Source organism: Bos mutus, chromosome X, assembly GCF_027580195.1.
Source record: "Bos mutus isolate GX-2022 chromosome X, NWIPB_WYAK_1.1, whole genome shotgun sequence".
Lineage (NCBI taxonomy): Eukaryota > Metazoa > Chordata > Mammalia > Artiodactyla > Bovidae > Bos > Bos mutus.
In genome coordinates this window covers 84,222,998-84,242,683 of record NC_091646.1, presented here as the reverse complement: position 1 = coordinate 84,242,683, position 19,686 = coordinate 84,222,998, and the positions used below count along the sequence as shown (strand labels likewise).

General features: G+C 37.8%; 1 protein-coding gene across 3 annotated transcripts in view; it reads right to left on the bottom strand.

Moving 5' to 3' along the window:
• The window catches only part of MTMR8 (myotubularin related protein 8), a 284,350-nt gene that overhangs the window by 169,133 nt on the left and 95,531 nt on the right, over window positions 1–19,686 (bottom strand). For 2 of the 3 annotated variants that reach the window (XM_070365958.1, XM_070365957.1), the window contains exons 7-11: window positions 18,646–18,778; window positions 17,250–17,359; window positions 9,937–10,062; window positions 9,032–9,081; window positions 1,654–1,854 (exon numbers count right to left, since the gene is read on the bottom strand). In XM_070365958.1, the coding sequence (XP_070222059.1) occupies window positions 1,654–1,854; window positions 9,032–9,081; window positions 9,937–10,062; window positions 17,250–17,359; window positions 18,646–18,778 (620 nt within the window). The remainder of the gene's footprint in view (window positions 1–1,653; window positions 1,855–9,031; window positions 9,082–9,936; window positions 10,063–17,249; window positions 17,360–18,645; window positions 18,779–19,686) is intronic. The other variant, XM_070365959.1, reaches the window with a different exon arrangement.

Genomic DNA, 19,686 nt, shown 5'->3' with positions numbered 1-19,686 from the left:
ATTTATTAACTATTTACTATGTGTCAAACACTGTCCCAGACTCTACTTAAAATACCCTATTAAATTTCATAATAAAACCTTGTAAGATATTTTAGTCCCAAAATAATAATGAGAAAATGAGACAAAAATTAATTTGCAAAAAGTCACATAGCTAGTAGGTGACAGAGCCAAAATCTGAACCCAGGTCTCTCTGATCCTAGAGTCCATGTCTTTTCTTTCATGGATGAATGATATGTCTGCTTGTTTTATATAACCACTATTAAAGCATATGCTAAAATTTTTAATCTTTTACATGTAGATTCAGATTTGTGTGAGGAATGGGTTGACGATATATTAGCCTCATTTTAAGAGGGTGGAGAAAAAGTATACGGAAAAGATCTCTGATTTTAGTGCTAGAAAAGCAGGTCAGAGACAGAACAAATGTGTTTATAAGCATTTGGGAAGAGGGTAAGAAAGTTCTAGTTGCAAAATGAAATAGAAATGTGCACAGAAGGTACTAAGTAACTACAGATTTTGAAGCAGCAAAATTCACCACTGTTCTCAGTGTTAACAAGAAAACAGAATTAGAGATATCATCTGACTTATCCAAGATATATCATAGCAGGGCCTGAGAACTTTATTTTTTTATTTAAATTTATTTATTTTAATTGGAGGCTAATTACTTTACAATATTGTATTGGTTTTGCCATACATCAATATGAATCCACCACAGGTGTACACGTGTTCCCAATCCTGAACCCCTCTTCCACCTCCCTCCCCGAACCATCCCTTGAGCTAACTGCTACTCAGTTAACAACTCTGAAACTAGAGTAGATTGTGAGATAGTCACTTCCCCTCTCTATTCTTTTCTTCTGACTCTAAAACAAGGAGAATGCTATTCCCAGAAACTCTGTATTGTCAACCTCAAAAATTATTTACATTTTATACACTGTGAGCATGTTAGAGTTTAAGTCCGGTACCAATTCAAGTGCCTATAGGAGCTGGGGAAGTAACATATGAAGTGAGCTGAGAATAAACAACAGAGAATAGTGAGAATTGTGGCAAACAACAGTGAGCTTGCTTCATTCAAATGGAGCAGGCTATTATTCAGCTCCAACTGATTATTGCCATTAGAAAATGCAGGTCCAATACTGCCAGAGTTCCTCATATTGCAGAATATTTTGCCACAGTGGCTTTTTGATTTTGGAAAAAAATCCTAAAACAACTGGATTTTTATGTGAAATATCATGATATTTAAATGCTGACTACTAATTAACAGTTTAAAAAATACTCTACAGATGAAACAGAATATACCTGTTAAGCCAGACTTGGCCTATGACCTGCTATTTAGTGATCTTAGACACAAATGATAAAGGATAGTAGCTAATGACTACTCATACACTCATTCCTTATAAAATCCTTGCACATCCATTGCTTTATTGGTTCCTTATGATAGATCTGAAAATTATATATTATTAACCCTATTTTACAGATAAAGAATCTGAGGTTTTGAGGAATACCCATACAAATACCAAGTGTTTTATGCTTCAAAAATTATTTTTATAGTTGTCATCTCCTCCCCTTTTGTGAACTGCTGTCCCAAATTCAGGGTGACTAGTAAATTTATACTGATATCCTCTCCCTATTCAGTGTTTTCTCACAAACTGAATTCACCTCAGATCATCTCGATCCTTCTGGCAGTTTCCAAGGAAGTTCCCAAACTGGCAGGAGAAAACATGGTCATGAATTTCCAGCAGGAAATTTTCATTAAATTCAAAGGCACATGGAAATTGTTCCATTAATTGCCAGATACAGTCTAGGAACTGTGTGAAAATAGGGGATACTTCTTTAGAGTCCCCATCCAGGTGGCCACACCTAAGAGATACAAGTAAAGGTAAAGAAAGACAATGATTAACATCAGGGATTACACTGTTTGGAACAGGCTATAGCAAGGTCACCTTCAGTTTCTGTATTGGAATTGGTAGGGAAATACCTAATGCCAAAATACAACTTAGAATCTCAAAGTTCATTAATCCCAGTGGACCTCTTAGCCACCAGCAACTTTCACTATTATCCAGATTGTAAACCTTTTGGTCATCTATTCTATTTCCTTTTGTATTCTCTACAATAGAACTTTCTACAATGATTGAAATGTTCCATATTTGTGCTGTCCAATATGGCAGTCACTATTAAGCACTTTAAATGTGGCTAGTATGACTAAGGAACTGAATTTTCAATTATATTTAATTTCAATTAATTTAACAGTTACATTTAGCTTAATGTGAACAAAGGTCATATCTATGTTGTTTACTGGACAGTGCCTGGTGTAAAAATAGTATTTAATACATTCCTTAAATGAATGAAAAAAATCTCATCCCAGAACTGTTTAATGTTTTCTCTCCCATGATGCTCTTTCCCAACTCTACCATCCACTAGAAGCCCTAATCCACTGTAAACATGCATGGCATCCTTAACTTCTACACTGAATTTTCTATCTTTTGATATAATTGAAATCTACCTCACCAAGGACACTACTTCTTGGGCCCCAAATAAAATGGAGAAGGCTCGTTATTCACTCTTCATGTATCATAATCCTAAAAGAAAGCTGAAGTGGGATCAATTTTCTCCTCATTACCACTGCATTCAACTACTCCTTTTACTCTCTTAAAAATACTTCCATTATGGGTCATGCTCATTCATTTTCCTCAGTGTTATCTTCTACAATATTTGGGTCACTTCTCTACATTTTCTGAAGAATCTGACTCCAGTTGTAAGTACTTATCTTTGGAGTAGATGCAGATGACCTACACTGGCTTAGACTCTTTAACTAACTAATCTACTTCACCGATCTTTACCTTTATCTACTTCACATCAGGCTTGTGTATCCATGGCATCCATGTTTCTTGATGTTAGCTAAAGGTGCTTCCTCCACTTTGAAACCTTAATATCAATATCCTGTTCTGATCACCACATATTATATTTCCAAAAGCTGCTCAACTTACCTCATCGAGCCCTCATCTTTGGACCTCTCTACTTGCCAGATTCCTCCTAGCTTCCTTACTATTCTATATTCTAGATCTTCCCCCACCAACTATTCTTTCCCCATTTTCTTCAACTTTCTGGTCTTTTTTTGTCATTATTTTCCTTCAAAATCCAACCACTGAGGAACAAACAAAGCTATGTTCTCTACTTCCACATGCTGACTGATGAATGCTGCTTGAGAAAAATTTAAAACCAGGCAAATTGACAACTTAAGTCTCCATACTCAGCTGGAATTTAATTGCTCCCAAGTAACCTTCATTAATGGGCTTCCCTGATAGCTTAGCTGGTAACGAATACACCTGCAATGCAGAAGACCTGGGTTCAATTCCTGGGTCGGGAAGATCCCTTGGAGAAGGGATAGGCTACCTACTCCAGTATCCTTTGGCTTCCCTGGTGGCTCAAACAGTAAAGACTTGGCCTGCAATGTGGGAGACCTGGGTACAATCTCTGGATTGGGAAGATCCCCTGGAGGAGGACATGGTAATCCACTCCAATATTCTTGCCTGGAGAATCCCCAAAGACAGAGGAGCCTGGCAGGCTGCAGTCCATAGGGTCGCACAGAGTGGGACACGATTGAAGCAACTAAACAGCAGCAGCAGCAGCAGCAACCTTTATGTATATCCTTAACACAGTTTTCCCATTAACCCTTAACAGCTCTTGCAAATTTTAAGCTATCTTCTGTAACCCTGACACATTTAACATTGACGTCTACAGTATTAATGAAAACGATCAAGGCCATCAAGTAAAAATATCTAACTTCTGCCTTGGACATTTACAAACCTAGTTCCTTCTCCACCTGTCCTTCCATGTAGTCTCCACTGAAGAGGTGTTCTTAGTTATCAGTTCAGTTCAGTTACTCCGTCATGTCCAACTCTTTGTGACCCCATGGACTACAATACGCCATGCTTTCCTGTCCATCACCAACTGTCGGACCTTGCTCAAACTCATGTCCATCGAGTGGGTGATGCCAACCAACCATCTCAGCCTCTGTCATCCCCTTCTCCTCCTGCCTTCAATCTTTCCCAGCATCAGGGTCTTTTCCAATTAGTCAGTTCACATCAGGTGGCCAAAGTATTGGAGTTTCAGCTTCAGCATCAGTCCTTCCAATGAATATTCAGGACTGATTTCCTTTAGGATGGACTGGTTGGATCTCCTTGCAGTCCAAGGGACTCTCAAGAGTCTTCTCCAACACCACAGTTCAAAAGCATCATTTCACGCCAGTCAGAATGACTGCGATCCAAAAGTCTACAAGCAATAAATGCTGGAGAGGGTGTGGAGAAAAGGGAACCCTCTTACACTGTTGGTGGGAATGCAAACTAGTACAGCCACTATGGAGAACAGTGTGGAGATTCCTTAAAAAACTGGAAATAGAACTGCCTTATGATCCAGCAATCCCACTGCTGGGCATACACACTGAGGAAACCAGAAGGGAAAGAGACACGTGTACCCCAATGTTCATCGCAGCACTGTTTATAATAGCCAGGACATGGAAGCAACCTAGATGCCCATCAGCAGATGAATGGATAAGAAAGCTGTGGTACATATACAGAATGGAGTATTACTCAGCCATTAAAAAGAATACATTTGAATCAGTTCTAATGAGATGGATGAAACTGGAACCTATTATACAGAGTGAAGTAAGCCAGAAAGAAAAACACCAGTACAGTATACTATCGCATATATATGGAATTTAGAAAGATGGTAACAATAACCCTGTGTATGAGACAGCAAAAGAGACACTGATGTATAGAACAGTCTTATGGACTCTGTGGGAGAGACAGAGGGTGGGGAGATTTGGGAGAATGGCATTGAAACATGTATAATATCATGTATGAAACGAGTCACCAGTCCAGGTTCGATGCACAATACTGGATGCGTGGGGCTGGTGCACTGGGACGACCCAGAGGGAGGGTATGGGGAGGGAGGAGGGAGGAGGGTTCAGGATGGGGAACACAGGTATACCTGTGGCGGATTCATTTCGATATTTGGCAAAACTAATACAATATTGTAAAGTTTAAAAATAAAATAAAATTAAAAAAAAAAAAAAAGCATCAGTTCTTCGGTGCTCAGCTTTGTTTATAGTCCAACTCTCACATCCATACATGATTACTGGAAAAACCACAGCTTTGACTATATGTGGAACTTTGTCAGCAAAGTAATGTTTCTGCTTTTTAATATGCTGTTTAGGTTGGTCATAGATTTTCTTCTATGGAGCAAGGATTTAATTTTCTTCTTAAAGGAGCAAGCGTCTTTTAATTTCCTGGCTTCAGTCACCATCTGCAGTGATTTTGGAGCCCAAGAAAATAAGGTCTCTCACTGTTTCCATTCTTTCCACTGTTTCCACATCTATTTGCCATGAAGTGATGGGACCAGATGCCATGGTCTTAGTTTTTCACATGTTGAGTTTTAAGACAGTTTTTTCATTGTCCTCTTTCATTTTCATCAAGAGCCTCTTTAGTTCCTCTTTGCTTTCTGCTGTAAGGGTGGTTCTTGGTTATACCTCAAGCTAAATGTTTTCATTTGGATGGAAGTCTTTATCCCTCTTTTCTCCTAAGGAGTCATTCTACAAAACACCCACTATTTCTTTCAAATCTTTAATCTTCTTTAAAATTTATTTATTTTTAATTGAATAACAACTGCTTTACAGTATTGTATTGGGCTTCTGTCATATATCAATTTGATCAGCCATGGGTATACATATGCCCCCTCCTTCTTGAACCTCCCTCCCACCTCCTACCTCCCACCCATCTCACCACTCTATGTTGTTACAGAGCCCCAATTTGAGTTCTCTGAGTCATATAGCTAATTCCCATTGGCTATCTATTTTAAATTCCTATTGGCTATCCATGGGGTCACAAAGAATCGGACACGACTGAGCAACTGAACTGATCTTTTTTACATATGGTAGTATATACGTTTCCATGTTACTCTCTACTTTCATCCCACCCTCTCCTTCCCCCTCCCATCCAATGTCCATAAGTTTGTTCTCTACATCTGCATTTCTTTTCCTTCCCTGCAAATAGGTTCATCAGTACCATCTTTCTAGATTTCATATATATGTGATAATATACGACATTCGTTTTTCTCTTTCTGACTTACTTAACTCTGTATAATAGGCTCTAGGTTCATCCACCTCATTAGAACTGACTCAAATGTGTGGTTTTTTTTTTAATGGCTGAGTAATATTCTATTGTATATACACACCACAGCTTCTTTATCCATTCATCTGTCAATGGACATCTAGGTTGTTCCATATCCTACCTATTGTAAATAGTGCTGCAATGAATATTGGGGTACATATGACTTTTTCAGTTTTGTTTCCTCAGGGTATATGCTTGGCAGTGCGATTGCTGGGTCATATGGTAGTTTTATTCCTATTTTTTAAAGGAATCTCCATACTGTCTTCTATAGTTATTGTATCTAATTACTTTCCTACCAACTTTGCAAGAGGGTTCCCTTTTCTCCATATCCTCTCCAGCATTTATTGTTTGTAGATTTTTTTGATGATGACCATTCTGACCAGTGTGAGGTGATATCTTATTATAGTTTTGATTTATACAAATCTTTTTTAAAACTTTTTGCATGAAAGATTCTTTAAATCTATAGTGCTTTATGATTTTCACAAGTTTCAGACAAATGATTTCATATAATTTCATAACCCTCTTAAAAAATTTCCTACCTACGAAACACTTTGTTGTAGTGGACTTTGTACAAATTTGTGTTGAATGATCATAAAGTTAATTTCCCAAATGATAAATAAGTAATTTGGATTTCCTTTAAAGGCCTATAAAGGCTATCTTCAAATTTCAAAGCTCTCAGGAGAAATCATTCTGGATTTGTACTCAGTGTCACATTTTTTGTTTTGTTTTGTTTTTTGGCTTTTACATAATGTGTGGCAGGCTATATGAGTCATAACGAAATCTTGATAAACATAGTAAATTCAACCTATGAAGAAACAGGAATACAAAGGCAGTATTTGAGTTTGTACCAAGAACAAATCTTGGTATAAATGCATTTCAACCATTAAAAAAAAATAAAGCATTTCCAAAAGAAAAATGAGGATAAACTCCTACTGTAAGTTCTGTTTCATAGAAAGACAAAGTAAGAAGTGTTGGATTCAGCACCAGAAAACAAACATCAGTCTGACATCAAGACAGCTGACACTGAAGATGATGAGCCCATCAGTTTGCTTATTTAACAATCATCCATTAAACTTTGTTAACTTTTTGAGTCTTTCCTTTACCTTTCCTACCTACTCCTCTCTTTACCCCTCTTCCCTAGTTTCTTCCTAACCACTACTTTGTTCTCTACATCTGTGAGTCTGCTAGTTTTTTGTTATATTCACTAGTTTGTTGTATTTTTTAGATTCCACATGCAAGTGATATCATACAGTACTTGTATTTCTCTGTATGACTCATTTCACTTAGCATAATGCCCTCCAAAGTCCATCCATGATGCTGCAAATGACAAAGTTTCACTCCTTTTTATAGCTGAGTAGTATTCCACTCTGTATCTATTTATATATACAACGTCCTTTTTATCCCATCTATTGATGGATGCTTATGTTGCTTCCACACCTTGGCAGCTGTAAATAATGCTGCTATGAACATGGGGGTGCACTGTATGTTTCTAAATTAATGTTTTTGTTTTTTCTCAGATATATACCCACAAAGAAACTCAAAAAGAAACACAACAAATACTGGCCAAGGATATAGAGAAAAGGGAACCATCCTACTTGCTTGTGGGAATATAAAATGGTGCAGCCAGAGTGAAAAATAGTATGGAGATTTCTCAAAACCTAAAAATAGATCAACCTCATCTTCTTAATGTTCTAAAATACCACCAGTTCTAGGAATTTTCCTTTGCCCAGCATGGGTAAGGTTCCCTTGTAGCAGTTATACTATGTGTGTGTTTTAAGTCACTTCAGTCATGTCTGACTCTTTGTGACCATATGAACTGTAGCTCACTAGGCTCCTCTGTCCATGGGATTCTCCAGGCAAGAATATTGGAGTGGTTGCAATCCCCTCCTCCAGGAGATCTTCCCAACCCAGGACCTAAACCTTATCTTTTACATCTCCTGCATTGTCCAGCAGGTCCTTTACCACTAGTGCTACCTGGGAAGCCCGTATCATACTATACTGTCATCACTGATTTTATTTTCTATAGAAGAAGGGACAGCAAACACATCTGGTCTAATACAGTACCCTCAAAACCTGGCATATTGCCTGGACCAAAGTTTGTTGACAAAAGAACAAATGGATGGACCCAAATAGCTAGAGAGTAGTAATCAAAAGAAATTTAATGTATACACACCAATGTGGGATAATAAGACTTGAATAGCAACCTCCTTGAGGGTAAAACTCATATTTTATGTGCCTTTGTTATCAGCTCAGTGTCTCACATAGTTTACAGCATATTGTTAGGTATTTGATAAATATTTGTTATTCTCTTAACACACAAAGTCTCAGTGAGGCTGTTTGGCTTATAATAGCACTAGATCACTAAATAAATATAAGTCCTTGCAGCCACCTCTTACCAAAGAACAGAAATGTGCAAATGCCTTTTTTTTTTTCTTATAAAAGATTAAAAGTTGCATTGCATTAGATATTACTCCCTCTACCTGAATGCCCACTGTTCTCTCTAGCAAACTCCTATTCAGTCCCTAAAATTCATCCTTAAATATTGCCTATTCCTGGAAGCCTATCTTGTGTTCTTCAAACACAGTTAAGCTCTTTTTCCTCTGTGGCCTGTGATGTCTAGTCTTCCTTGAAATATTAAATGATTTGATATAATCATTTGTTTCACTTTGAAGGCATATATGATTGCCTAGTTACTCCTGTGTCCCTAATTCCTTAGCATTATGTATGGAATACGTGTTTCTTGATGAAAAGAGATTTATGCCATGTTCAACTTATTCTTCCTTCTTATACAAGAATATATCAGGGTTTTGATAAATCTCACCCTACTGAATTCTCCTTAGCCTCCACCTTTAAAATGAGGATATTTTTACCTTTGGGAGAACTTGTGGCCCATGGATATCCATTCCTTCTCTATCAGGATCTTTATTTTATAGAAAAAGAAAACTTTGCATTAGAAAAATCATAAAATTAATTAATCATACCGATAAAGTATCAAAACACTTTGCTGAAGTGGACTTTGTACAAATTTGTGTTGAATGATCATAAAGTTAATTTCCTACATGATAAATAAGTAATTTAGATTTCCTTTAAAGACCTATAAAGGCTATCTTCAAATTTCAAAGCTCTCAGGAGAAATCATTCTGGATTTGTACTCAGTGTCACATTATTTTTGGCTTTTACATAATGTGTGGCAGGCTATATAAGTCATAACGAAATCTTGATAAACGTAAATTCAACCTATGAAGAAACAGGAATCCAAAGGCAGTATTTGAGTTTGTACCAAGAACAAATCTTGGTATAAATGCATTTCAACCATTAAAAAAAAAATAAAGCATTTCCAAAAGAAAAATGAGGATAAACTCCTACTGTAAGTTCTGTTTCATAGAAAGACAAAGTAAGAAGTGTTGGATTCAGCACCAGAAAACAAACATCAGTCTGACATCAAGACAGCTGACACTGAATATGATGAGCCCATCAGTTTGCTTATTTAACAATCATCCATTAAACTTTGTTAACTTTTTGAGTCTTTCCTTTACCTTACACCAACCAGCCTATTATATCCAACTTATCTTCTGATGGGTAAGAAACTATGTTGAGTGTGCAATGGAAAGTATGTAGACTGTAAATGCCTACTTTAGTGAAAGAAGCTAAACTGAAAACGAGAGCTGTTTTTGTAGACCTCTTTCTTATAGAAAACAAGTTGGTTGAGAGTTATATTTGATCTATTCATAATCGCCCACTTGTGCAAGGTAAAATCCAATCACTGCTCTCTTACCATGAGTCCTTTGAATGTCCTATAAAATGGATCTAGGAGGATGCTGGCCACAGAGCAAACTTGTGCTGTGCGGTCCCACCCATCAGAACAATGGACTAAGACATTGGTCTTTTCTACCTTCACTGCCTGTAAAGACAAGAGGCAAAAAGTACCATAAACAACTTTTACACAGCATGCTGGGTTAATTATATATGGTTACCATCAATACAGCGGAGAACTTGGTCTTAACTGGGCTACATTAATTTCTTCTCATAATATTGGTATCCTATATGAGGAATGACCCTGGAAAAGGAAATGGCAACCCACTCCACTATTCTCTGTCCATAGGATTGCCTGGAGAATCAGAGGAGCCTGATAGGCTATATAGTCCATAGGGTTGCAAAGAGTAAGACACAACTGAGCATGCACACATGGGGAATGAAAAAGAAAATAAAGAAATGTAACAGAAGGTGAGCTTACCTAATAGGAAAAGAAAACCAAAACCAGCACATTATATGGGTAAAAATAAAAACAAAAGAAGATCTACATTTATAAAACTTCTGAAGAAGACATGGATCAATTATTATAGCGAGGAGTGGGCAAGAGGAAGAATTCATGCTCAAAAACAAGACAGTTCTGCATCTCAGTCCCAGACCTGATAGTAATTTGCTTCGGAATCTTCAGCCATTTAGTCTTACTAATATAAATACTTTTAACTTAACGTGGAGAGGTTTACCTGTCTTAGGTAAGTTTCTATACAATCAAAATGATGTAAAAATATGGGCAGTTCCTCAACCTGGGCAATTTTGGCAATGGGAGCTATTGAGCATTCACTTAATCATTCTAGCACTTAATTATGTATCCCTCTATGTCATGTATATGCTAAGGATTAGAGATACAAAGATGAGACTCAGTTTCTGCCTTCAATGAGCAAACTATTCAGGATTACCAAAGGTAAATAAATACAATGCAGTGGAAAAACTGATGCTATAGGGTAATGTAGCCTTTTGTAGGAGCCAGGGAAGCTTGAGCCTTGAAGAAAATGTAGGATTTTCTCAGGTGAGGAAGAAGGGCATTTATTCACACATTCATTCATCTACTCACCTAGCCAATAACTACTGAGTGACTATACAAGATGCATTATAGTGTGCACTGGGGATACAAAAAAGACAAACATTTAAATGAATGACTATAAACCAATGATAACTAAAACAATGAAAGGTAACATCAGATACAACAAAGGCATATAATAACTAAAGAAGAGGAGACAACTAAAGTCGGCCTTGTCAGATGAATAGACATTTGTCAATAGACCAGGAGGAATGGATATTCCAGGCAAGGGGCATAATCTGACAATATTTACAAAGGCAAGGAGGCATGACATAGGTGAGGAATTATTAACTAGCTTGGTGGTTGAGGCTACACTAGAAGTGAGGGAGTGAGGAGAGACAAGTCTGGCCAGGAGGGCAAGGTTCAGATTGACAAGTGTGCACTTTATCTGGTAGCAATAGGGAGTCACTGGAGTTTTAAAAGCAGAGAAGTACCATGATCAGATGTACTCACTATGGTGACAATAAGGAGAATAAGAGGGAATAAATTTGGATTTAGAAAGATCAGTCAAAGAGCCACCAAAATTGTGAAAGGTAATAAGCACCTGAATAAAGGTGGTAGCAGTGGGGCTGAAAAGGAGAAGAGAGATGTTAAGAATAAAAATCTAATAGGACATAGTGTGAGAAGAGATGTGGGATAAAGGAGAGGGAAAAGTCAAAAATGACTCTTAAATGTTTCATTTAGTAATGACTAAGTGGATGACAATACCATTAGCCTGAACAATAAACACAGAGGAAGAAACAAGTTTTAGTTAGTGTTCAGAGTAAGTAAGATTTAATTTGAGGCCATGGAGAGTCTGAGGTAGTTGGGGGATATTCAATGGGGCATTCAGTGGACAGCTGTATATGTGGGTCTGGAGTTTAGGAGAACGAGGAAACTGAGCCAGAGTATAGATGTGACCACAATATGAGTAGAGATCGTAAGTGAAACTGCATGACTGGTGCTGTCCATGCAGAGACCACAGTGAGAAAAGGAAAGACCTTAAAAAGCAGTAACTTTTAAGGGGAAAGTAGAGGAAGGAGAGAGCTATTAAAGGAGTCAGCTTGTGAAAAAGCCTGAAAGGTAGAAAAAGAAATGGGAAATAGTAGTTGGATTAAGGCCAGAACTACAAAAATGGTTCAAAGAGAATGGGGATAACAATGTCAAATGTAGCAGAGTGGTGAAAACAGAACAAAGGTTAAAGAGTGACCTTGAAATCGACAAGCTAGGGGTCATTTGAGACCTCAGCAAGAAAGTAAAAAGTGAAAGTGAAGTTGCTCAGTCATGTCTGACTCTTAGCGACCTCATGGACTGCAGCCTACCAGGCTCCTCCATCCATGGGATTTTCCAGGCAAGAGTACTGGAGTGGGGTGTCATTGCCTTCTCCGTAGCAGCAGAGACCTCAGCAAGAAGAGTACTAATGGTATGGAAGGAAACTGGATTATAGTGAACTGAAAAGTGAAGGGATGTGAGGAAGTGTGGATAAGGAAGGTCAATTACTTTCAAGAAAGCTCTAAGCAAGAGGAAAGAGAACAGTAAATATAAGAAGATAAGAAAAATTCTTTTCTTAGGAATAAGAAAGTATTAAGTTTACTTCCCTGGTGGCGAGTGGTTAAGAATCCACCTGTCAATGCAGAGGACATGGGTTCAATCCCTGGTCTGGGAAGATTCCACATTCTGTGGGGCATTAAAGCCTGTGTTTCACAACTACTGAAGCCTGTGTGTGTGCCCTAGAGCCTGTTCTGCACAAGAGAAGTCACCACAATGAGAAGCCTGTGCACTGCAACTAGAGAGTAGTCCCCTCTCACTGCAACTAGAGAAAATCCTCACAGCAACAAAGATCCAGTGTAGCTCCCCCTGCCCAAAAAAAAAAAAAAAAAGTGCCGAGCATATTTCTGAGGGATGAAGCCAGTGAAAGGAAAAGGTTAAAAATGTAAGAGAGGTGGGAAAAAGAAAATATAGGGGGAAAAGTTTCCTTGAAGAAGGAGGGGATGGAATTAAGAATATAGGTATGAGGCACCATTTCCTCTAAGATAGCAAGGAAGGAGAAAAAATAGTTGCGTGGGAAGATGAGAGATTACCTTTATTTTTCTATAAAGATGAAGACAAGTCTGAATATGTGCTTATAGAGAGGAAAGTAACAGTGCTATAGCCAGCTTGAAAGTAAAATACATATTAGAAATATCTTGCTTGGTGGAACAGGGCTGGGACCCAACCAATGTTATACACCATAAACTCAATACCAATTAACATGGCTATGGGATTTACTCCTTTGTAGCATTGTTTAGTAGTCAGGATATAAAAGCAGAGAATGAATGAGATTATCAGGGTAGGTAGAATGGAAGGATAAAGAGGCAAGGTGGAATGGATGAAGTGCTACACAACTAGGTCTTGGCTCCATAGGGAAGAAAGTAGTAAAAGGTGGAAAAAATGGAGTTAAAAGTGCAGAGGTCTTCATGGGACAGAAAAACCAGGTTAGCTGGAGTAAAAGTGTGAGAACTGGGGTATAAAAGTTCAAAGAACTATATCAGTGCTGAGTGTTTTATAGGTTTGTACATGGACATTCAAATCTCCCAGGATTGAGAGGAAGAATCAGGATGGAAAGGAAGTCACCTACCTAAAATGGTTTCCAAAGTACTTAAAGGAGAAAAGAGAGCCACTAGGAGAGGTATCGGAGAAGGCAATGGCACCCCACTCCAGTACTCTTGCCTGGAAAATCCCATGGATGGAGGAGCCTGGTAGGCTGCAGTCCATGGGGTCGCGAAGAGTCGGACACGACTGAGCGACTTCACTTTCACTTTTCACTTTCATGCGTTGGAGAAGGAAATGCCAACCCACTCCAGTGTTCTTGCCTGAAGAAGTGTCAGGGACGGGGGAGCCTGGTGAGCTGCCATCTATGGGCTCACACAGACTCGGACATGACTGAAGCAACACAGCAGCAGCAGCAGCAGGAGAGGTATAGAGTAGCATAGCTAATTGAAACAGACCTAAAAGGAGGAAAGCTTTGTAAAAAGCAAGGGGAGTATTGAACCTGCCATGGACTGTGAGGTTCAGGGGTGTGGGAAAATGAGTAACCTCTGTAATAGATGGTACAAAAAAAAAAATGATATTCCTAGAAAAATAGTTAGGTTGCAAGACAAGAGTTACAGAAATCTGGAAAAAAGTTCTCAACCTTTTAAACTTCCCAGTTAACCAAATACTTCAGGTAGTATCAGAGGCCTAATAGTAGCAGCTACACTCTTTCCTTAGAGCTCGACATGGAGTGAAAAGTCACTGGTAGATAGGAAAAGATGTTCAATTTCACTAATAATTAAAGAAGTGCAAATCAAAACAGGACATAAAATGCATCACTTATCAAATGAGGAAAATTAAAAAGACTGATGATAACCATTGCTGGCTATGTAGAGAAAGAGGCATTGTTGGTGGGAATGGAAACTGGTGTAACCTAGTTGAAGGACAATTTGGCCACATCTAGTAAAGACTGAAATATTCATACTCTTCAACTGAAAATCCACTTTTAAGAATGCCAACACATATAAAGAAATATGTTCAAGGCTATTTGATGCAACAATGTCTGCATTTGTAAAAAATGTGAATAACTGAATTGTCTATTAACAGGGACCAATATTTTAAGCCAGAGGCTATAAATCTCATCTCCAACTGAGAAAATGGCAGAAGAGAGGTGAAAAGTGATTCTCTCCTTTCTTCACTTCTACCAAATAATAGGGGTGTGGTGAAGAGAGCATGTTCTCATGTAGGAATATATAAGCAAAATTTCAAAATGAGAAAATGTACACTCCAAATTCTTTTATTAACATCACCTAATAAATGAAATTAAAATATTCACTTAATGGAATATTATATAGTCACTGAAAAAAAATGAGGTAGTACTGATTGAACTGACCTAGAAAATATTTATCATATATTAAGTATAAAAAGTTAGTTGCAGAAAAATATGCACAACATAATCTTACTTTTACAAAGTAGTAACAATAATATATATAGTGTTATAATTCTTTACCAAGTGAGATATCAGAGAAGCCCTATATATAATTATATATGCTGAAAATCTAGACCTGTACTGTGCCATATGGTAGTCACTAGCCGCAAGTGGCTATTTAAATTTAAACTGATCAAAATTGAATAAAATTTTAAATTCCTTACTCTCACTAGCCACATTTCAAGTATACAACTCCCACATGTGGCTAGTGGCTATTGTATTAGTACAGATCCAGAACATTTCCAACATCACATGAATTGGGAAGCACCCTCTCACTCAGTCATGTCCTACTCTTTATGACTCCAGGCTCCTCTTTCCATGGAATATTCCAGGCAAGAATACTGGAGTGGGTTGCCATTTCCTGCTCCAGGGGATCTTCTCAACCCAGGGACTGAACACAGGTCTCCTGCAATGCAGGCAGATTCTTTATCTTCTGGGCCAAAAGGGAAGCCATCAACACAGGAAGTTCAAATAGTGCTGATCTAGAGGCATACATTAAAGTATTAATAGTGATGTATATGTTGTGGGGGCAAACTACAGGGAATATATACATTTTATGTTATATACTTAGAATTGTTTACTTCTACAATGTACATGTATAACTTTTATAATGAGAAACATAAATAAAGATAACGAGAGACAAAGAGAGAGGGAGGGATACTATAGTGTTTTTGAGAACAAGATTTCATGATTGCCAGGGTCTTATGGGCAATGGGGAGTCATTGCAGGATTTTGAGTTTAAAGTGACATTATCATATTTTCTCAAGAAAGATGACTTTAGAATCAATTTGGTGGCCAAACTGGGGAGCAACTATTAGGGACAAGTAAACCAGTCAGAAAGTTATTATAGTACTTAAGGCAGAGGCTGGAAAGAAAGGATAGATTTGAGAAACACTTGAGGATAGCTGACAGGATGAGGCAATTACCAGACAGAGGGGAAGAGAGAAAATTCAAGGCTGACTTTTTCAAGCTGGGGATATATAGGTGTTATGGAGATGGGAAACACAGGATAATTGTACAAATGCAAGCCTATTTTTTTTCACCCATTCATTTTAAATCACAAATGTTTATGAGGTTGTACTATCTACCAAATCTATTCCTCTTCTCCATTCTCACTCTCTTTGGTCTCATGAAGTCAGTTTCAGAAAGGAAATACAAATGTATGAGTATAGTACATGCAAAAAAGGAACAGTATAAAGAATGGCTAGAATAATGGGTTTGAAATGACCTGGGTGGGGGTCACACAGTAAGCGGCTAGAATAATGGGTTTGAAATGACCTGGGCGGGGGTCACACAGTAAGCACTAATAATATATTACAATGAAAAATGTAAGCAATAAGACTAGGAAATTGAAAAATATTAGGGCTAGATATTTAAGATAGTTAAATACACACATTCTTTTAAAAACCTTTTAAGGCAGAGGCTATAAATCTCATCTTCAACTGAGAAAATGGCAAAAGAGTGGTGAAAGTGATTCTCTCCTTTTCTTCACTTCTAACAAATCATTGGGGTGGGGTGAAGAGAGGAAGTTCTCATGTAGGAATATATAAACAAAATTTCAAAATGAGAAAACGTACACTCCAAATTTCTTCTTTTTTTAACATCACCTAATAAATGATACAGAAGCCAGGGTTCTGAAAGTCAGAAATTAAGTGACTCAGCATAAATGAGTGATGAAGTCTACTTAGACTGTATTCAGAGGCAGACCTATACAAAAACATCAGAAAGGTCAGCTTTATACTCAGAGCTCTGAAAACCCATAGAAACCAACTGCATTTATTTTATACCCAGTCTTACTTCCACTTGGTACCTTAGAATCAACACAAAAATACATCAGAGTATTTGAGTTGGAAGGACCATGAGATATTATTTAAGTTATTATTTAAGATATTATTTAAGTTTTTAACCAGGGATATACTGTATACTCTCTGAAATTAAGGCCTATATTCTGTATGCATAGCTATATGTACATTTTTCCAGGGGAGAGGGTCAATGATATTGTCAAAGAGTTCAGTACCCCCCCCCAAAAAAAGTTATGTCATTAGATTCTAGTCTAACCACCTTGCTTTACAGAGGATGAAACTTAGAGAAGGAAAGAGATTTGCCAAGGGCACACATTAAATTAGTGGTAGACCTAAATCTAGAAATCAGGTGTCTTTTTCTTATATTCTTTCCATGATACACTGTTACTTTAAGAGATCCCATAATTAAGTCAGTGCAAGTTCTTAAAAGTCCTGATTATTACCTTTGCAATGAAAATTCCAGCATCCATAATAGCTTTAATGTGTCTCAACCACCCTGAGCTCTCCAGGCCGCTAAGAAATTCACTCATTGTTGGAGTTTTCAATTCACAAACTAAGGTAGAAAAGGAAGCATAAATTGAAATTCACAATTACCTCAGTTTATTCAACAAGAAAGGAGACAAAGTGGATTCCCATTTCGTAAATGAGGAAGCTGAGGCACAGAAAGGTTAAATAATTAGTTGGAAATCACACAGTGAATCAGGGACAGTACTGGAGCTAGAGTCTACCATATCTCCTAGTTTGGGTTTGCTTTCTCAAGTCCATAGAATCACCCCCAAGACCACAGAAATCTCTAAAGAACAGAGACAGAAGATAGTATCCATAGGAAAATACTCACATCTCCTGCTATTAGAAAACACATCTGATTCCCATTCTAACTCCTCCTACTCATCCTAACTCTGTAGCCCTTAACATCTGTCTCTACTTCCACATCACCACCTACTCCCTTGCAGTTCTGTGGTGTCTCAACAGTTGAAAAAATTATGTTAATTTTCATGCATTTTGCACTGGGAAATCTTTTGCCTCAAAAAAATCTGCAAAAGGTTCTCTTCTCCTACTGTATAATATTCTGGGACAAAAAAGAAAGGAGGAAGAGACCTAAGGAAGAGGAATCCTAATACCCTAAAAGGGCTGCAGACTGAGGAGACAAGATCTGATAAGAGTCATGTGAAGGAGAGGTCCTGGCAGACAGTATAAGTAAAAAATTGAGAAGAGGAAGAACAGGGAGTTCACTTAAGGAAGGCAGGTTTTCCCTAATGTGTGCCTGAGATGACATATCACATCATGGAATCCTGGATAGTGGCTTTGGGAGAAATGTTCTAGACTCAAAGAGTCCTGTGAGGCCCTGATCTCACCTTGCCCCCATTCTGATACCAATTATTTTGCAGCTATGACAGATGACCCAAATTGCTTGATAGCAGCTTTATTCCTTTGAAGTCTAAATTCACCCCCTTTATCAGCACAGTGATGAAACTGGACTGACTCTTTACAGCAGATTAAATGAGGAAGATGAAATAAATCCCAAATTCACTTATATTTGTGTTGATCTACCCACCTCTACATAGCAATCTCTATAATTGTATACAGATACATTATTTCCCAGATGGACTCCACAGAGTTATGAAACTAAACACTGTAGTTCCTTTGTCAGACCAACACTGCTATAATTCAGTACTATCTATACAAACTGGATTCACATTATAGTCAAAAATGTTATCACCTATTGATTCTGCTCTGCTGGTTGCTTTTATATTTTACCCCAAAATCAGACATACTTTTTCCTTACATAATTATGCGATCTCTTTAGACTCTGGCCTAGCCCAGGTGAAATCCCTGTACCTTCCAAGAGTTTCTGCAGGCTGCTCCGCATCACATGGATGTTCTCAATGCTCATGAACCTGAAGCGAATGTTGGCATAGTTGTCTTCATTTTCATACCCCTTCCCAGCTGCTCGGTTGGCCAAGGCATTTAACTGTAATATTGAGAACATAAGAGAGCAGATAGAGCAGATGATGAAAGAACATGGTTTGTCAATCTCAATGCTTCATTGTAAACAGTTTTAAATCTTACCCATTTAAAAAGAAGTCAGATCAGATATAGCACATTCTGGAATGAAGAGAATTTCATTGGCATTTAGACAAGGTATTTTAAGTAACAGAATAGTAAAGGGAAAGATAAGGAGATTTAGTATTTTTATTTTATTATTAAAACCCAGCTTAAGAGATTGATTGAAGGATATGGCAGCTATGAGGATGTCCGATCTGAAGAACTAAAATAATAATTTTGAGTTTCCTATTATAAACAAACATTTTCTCACCTGAAAGGGCTTTATATTGAGAAAAAAGTCTTTATAATTGAGAAGTTCAAAAGTATTTATAACTGAGAAGCTCTAGAAAGAAGTCTAAGAACTTCAGGGCCAGTTAATTATAAAGAACTACTGTAGAAAAATGTCTAAAACATGACTTCATGAGATACATGACTTTCACTCATTGATAAAATTGAAATGGAGCTACCAAGGGCCATTTTAACACTATATTCAGCTGTTATAATCAGAACACTTGTAGGTCATATGAAGAATGTTGGGTGGGGTAGAGAGTAAATGAGACTTGCAGAGCTGCTAAGTCACTTCAGTTGTGTCCGACTCTGTGCGACCCCATAGAGGGCAGCCCACCAGGCCCCCCGATCCCTGGGATTCTCCAGGCAAGAACACTGGAGTGGGTTGCTATTTCCTTCTCCAATGCATGAAAGTGAAAAGTGAAAGTGAAGTCGCTCAGTCATGTCTGACTTTTAGCAACCCCATGGACTGCAGCCTACCAGGCTCCTCTGTCCGTGGGATTTTCCAGGCAAGAGTACTGGAGTGGGTTGCCATTGCCTTCTCTG